The 4,114-nt window shown below is 45.3% G+C and overlaps 2 protein-coding genes across 2 annotated transcripts; both read left to right on the forward strand.

Annotated features, from left to right (window-relative positions):
- Nucleotides 1-289: 289 nt before the first annotated feature.
- On the forward strand, nucleotides 290-1,561 carry LOC147611584 (pentatricopeptide repeat-containing protein At3g24000, mitochondrial-like). The gene has a single exon (XM_086784984.1). It carries the CDS (start codon nucleotides 869-871, stop codon nucleotides 1,388-1,390), a length of 522 nt encoding a protein of 173 aa, XP_086641110.1. The 5' UTR covers nucleotides 290-868; the 3' UTR covers nucleotides 1,391-1,561.
- LOC147611585 (putative pentatricopeptide repeat-containing protein At1g68930) lies at nucleotides 1,405-2,513 on the forward strand. Its single transcript, XM_086784927.1, has 3 exons — nucleotides 1,405-1,723; nucleotides 1,915-2,162; nucleotides 2,229-2,513. Exons 1-3 carry the CDS (start codon nucleotides 1,405-1,407, stop codon nucleotides 2,511-2,513), a joined length of 852 nt encoding a protein of 283 aa, XP_086641053.1.
- Nucleotides 2,514-4,114: the final 1,601 nt, after the last annotated feature.

A 4,114-nucleotide genomic window follows, 5' to 3' on the forward strand; every position in this document is an offset into this window, starting at 1 on the left:
AATGGTTCGACATAGAGAAAGCCCAAAACATCAGAAGGATAAAAGGAATGCCAATGCAGAATGCTGTAGAATTGAGTGTATGAACATGGAGATTAAAGCTCTACTCATTGTTCAGGAAAGCCATATATGATGGCATTATATGTACACATGGAATGCTCATTTGTAATACATGAATAAACTATGTGCCAGTTAATGGCTGCAACCAGTTAAAGTCTTTGAAAAGAAGCTCATGGTGATTTGAAGCAGTACAGGGCATCGGTGGAAAGGGAAGTGCATACCTTTATGACCAGGGGTAGGTTGCAGTCAAATGCATATGTGGGGAGCTACCTTATCCGCATGTTTGATGCGTGTGGTAGTTTGTTGGAAGCCAATGAAGTCTTCAACAAATTGTGGGAACACAATTGCTACACATGGAGTGCAATCATTTCGGCACATGTCAACCATGGAAAACCTGATAGAGGTATTGAACTGTATTTTCAAATGCAACAGTCGGGGAGGAAACCAGATGGGCATACCTTTGTGGCCGTCCTAAAAGCATGTATCACCCTCACAGAGCTCAAACAAGGCAAGGTGATTCATGCTCATGTTATTAAAAGCACTTTAGGGCTGGATGTTGTCATTGGCAACACTCTTGTTGACATGTATGCAAAATGCGGAAGTGTCGTAGATGGGGGGAGTGTCTTTGACAAGCTTCCAAAGCACGATGTGGTGACTTGGAATGCAATGATTGGAGGATATTCTCGGAATGGTTTCGGGCTGGATGTGTTTTGTCTCTTTTGGAAAATGCAGCATCAAAGCATACAGCCAGACACATTTACTCTAAGTGTTTGATGCATTGCCCAATAAGAACTTGGTGGCATGGAATGCAATGATTGCAGGGTATGTCCAACAAGCATGTGGTAATGAGGCACTTGAACTTTATCAGCAACTACAAAAGGATGGAAGAGAGCCACCTGACTCTATAACCTTCATCAGTGTTTTAAAAGCGTGTTCCAGCTTAACAGACCTAGATTATGGGAAATTAGTTCATGATTACATAATCAAGTGTGGTTCTGAGCTGGATGTATTTGTTGGCAACACTCTTATTGATATGTATGCCAAGTGTGGACAACTTGAGGAAGCAGGTGATGTGTTTGACAAGTTGCCCACTCGAGATGTGGTGACATGGAATGCAATCATTTCAGCATATGTCCAACAACACTTTGACCAGATTGCTGTTCAGCTTTTTACACAAATGAAGCAGGCGGGAAAGAAGCCAGACACTGTGACTTGGAATGCACTTATCACAGGATATGCACAGCATGGGCATGGTCACCAGGTTTTCCTTCTCTTTCAGGAAATGCAACAACATGGCATGAAGCCAATGCGATTACGTTTGTGTGTGCTTTGAAAGCATGTTCCTATATGGCAAGTTTAGGGCAGGGCAAGCTTACTCGTGCCTATGTAGCTGAGAGTGGGTTTGAAACTGATGTATTTGTAGGGAGTATCCTTATCGGCATGTATGCCAGATGTGGAAGGCCTGCAGATGTACAGAGTGTGTTTGAAAAGCTACCAAAACATGACCGGGTGACATGGAGTGCAATGGATACAGGGTGTGTTCAGCATGGGAGGGGTGAGGAGACTCTCCATCTTTTTGAGCAAATGCTGCGGGAAGGGATGGAGCCAAAGGTCACCTTTGTTAGTGCCCTTGATGCATGTGCTGGCCATGGATCACCAGCTAAAGGTAAGCAAATACATACCCATATCTTGAGCTGCAGTTTTGAAGGGAGCATTGTTGTCGAGACTGCTCTTGTCAACATGTATGGAAAATGTGGCAGTCTAGTGGATGCACGTAAGATGTTCTATAAGATGCTCAGAGGGTGTTTGACAGAGTGCCCCTGCGGAATATTGTGTCTTGGACTGCCATAATTGCAGCATATGCACAAGTTGGGCATGCAGAGGAAGCCTTTCAGTTATATCAACAAATGCTTGCTGAAGGGATATATTCAGATAAGCGCACCTGTAGTACAATTCTTGCTGCATGTTCCTCTCCAGCAGCTCTAGAAGATGGCAAAAGGATCCATGCTAGAATGGTTGATAGTGGGTTTGAGCATGATGTAGAATTACAGACTTCCCTTATCAGTATGTATGGCAAGTGTGAGAGTATCAAGGCCGCAGTGAAGGTTTTTGACAAGAAGCATGTACAAAATGTGGGCTTATAGAACACCATGTTGGCTGCATATATCCAGCATGGGGATGCAAAAGAGGCCATGCAACTTTATCGACGCATGCAAAAGAAGGATCTTGAACCAGACAAGGTGACATTTAGTACCATTCTTAGTGCATGCTCTGTTTTGGCAGACCTACCCGAGGGCAAGGAGATCCATGCAAGCATCAGAAATGCAGGATTGCAGTCAGATGTCATTATAGGGATTGCCCTTATCAATATGTATACGAAATGTGGGGATCTGGAGAGTGCAGCCAGGGTGTTCAAAACTTGGCATATCAAAGATAAGAGATATGGACTACCCTGAGCGTAAGGCACCAGCCTATATAGCAACTTGGTGGCACATACCGGGGAGGATGTGCAGGTTTAGAGGGGGTAGATGTCGTGCTGTGGCACGTCTATGCAGCGAAAGCATGTTCATGGAACAACTTATGTGGAATCTGGGCCTTGAGCAGCAAGGACAGATATGGAAGGTATTCACTCAGATACAGTGGCATTGGAAGCTGTATGAAGGTGTACAGGATGGGACACTCCAATTCATGTGGATGCGGCCAGCGGTGGTTTTGTGGTACCATTTTTGTACCCGGAGATAAAGTGGGATTTTAGGTTACCATGTGTGAGGAGCATTGATGTGAGTGGCCATTATTGAGGCAAGAAAAATAAATGAAATATATGATACAAGTGGCCAATAATATAAAGGGCCACATGGAAGCTTTGTGAGGGGCCAACGTAGCTGCCAGCACGTAGCCTAGAAGCTGGTGAAAAATCCAGAAGGTGGCCGCCCAGAGAGGAATCCGGCCGTCGTGGACAAAGGGGGGGGGCTCGCCTACTCGAAAGAAGGGGGGGGGGAAGCTCCCGCCGCCACGGCAAGGGGGGGCAGCTCTGCTCTACCTCAAAGACCATCTTCATGCTGCCATCGGTGGAAAGCTTAACATCCATCTTGCAGAAATGCAGAAAAAGGAGAGATTCTTCATGTGCAAAGTGTGTTCATCTACACGTGTGTTCATCTTGCAGAAATGCAGAAAAAGGAGAGATTCTTCATGTGCAAAGTGTGTTCATCTACACGTGTGTTACAATGGGCCGGTGTGGTGGGTGCAGCTGTGCTGCATGCACCCTTTTCCCTGGACTTTGGTGACATAATTCTCTCTCTGTTTTAGCCCGAATAGGTGGCATGAAGGCTGTTGGGTTTTGGGATTTGAGAAGGGAACGGGCTGGATTCTGCATAGCTACGTGGAGATGGACACCATATTATGCATGCTGTGAGGATCTGCAGGTAATTGAGGAGGAGAGCTTTGCTTTGGATGTGCATGAGAATACGTGGAGAATGAACGGGCTGTAGCATACAGGTTTAGGCGCAATCCTGCAGGTAGCTCAGAAAGGAAGGAGCTGCTGTGGAATTCTGTGTGGAGATGGAATGGCCTGTAAGATGGTCTATAGGAAAGGTAGGCCAATTTTTGTAAAAATGAAATCATCATGAAGCTGCATACAGGAAACCGTCTCAGTGCTATGAGAGAGAACTGCATGAAGACATGGAGATTCAGGCACAGCAGGGCAATTATGGATTAATCTTCTAGTACTTGGATTATCCGAAGGAATTACGGATCGTGATTTGGCCAGCTTGTTTCATCCTTATGGGACAATTTTATATGCAAAAGTAGTGATGGATAATAAATCTGGACCAGTTGAATGTTATGGAATTGTTACCATGGAAAATCCTCAAGCTGCTGAAGCAGCAGCAGCTGCCGTTAGTGGTATGTTTATCTTGGGAAGGCACATCAAGGTGGAAGTACAAGCAAAAGAGCAAAGACCTCCTCACCAACAGAGCTACCCTCAACCTTCAATGCAGCAAGGGCCTATGCTGATGAGTGGCTATTTGTTCAAGCTGGTTTGGTGAAGTTCTAGCATTGT

Source organism: Cibotium barometz, chromosome 47, assembly GCF_041138505.1.
Source record: "Cibotium barometz isolate CiBa-2024 chromosome 47, ASM4113850v1, whole genome shotgun sequence".
Taxonomy (NCBI): Eukaryota; Viridiplantae; Streptophyta; class Polypodiopsida; order Cyatheales; family Cibotiaceae; genus Cibotium; species Cibotium barometz.

What these genes read in the sequence shown, in the direction of transcription:
- LOC147611584 (XM_086784984.1), top strand. Translation starts at nt 869, where the DNA reads ATGATTGCAGGGTATGTCCAACAAGCATGTGGTAATGAGGCACTTGAA.
- LOC147611585 (XM_086784927.1), top strand. Translation starts at nt 1,405, where the DNA reads ATGGCAAGTTTAGGGCAGGGCAAGCTTACTCGTGCCTATGTAGCTGAG. An exon ending in CCATGGATCACCAGCTAAAG is followed by an intron (nt 1,724 to 1,914) that starts GTAAGCAAATAC and finishes CCATAATTGCAG; the next exon opens with CATATGCACAAGTTGGGCAT. An exon ending in GTATCAAGGCCGCAGTGAAG is followed by an intron (nt 2,163 to 2,228) that starts GTTTTTGACAAG and finishes GCATATATCCAG; the next exon opens with CATGGGGATGCAAAAGAGGC.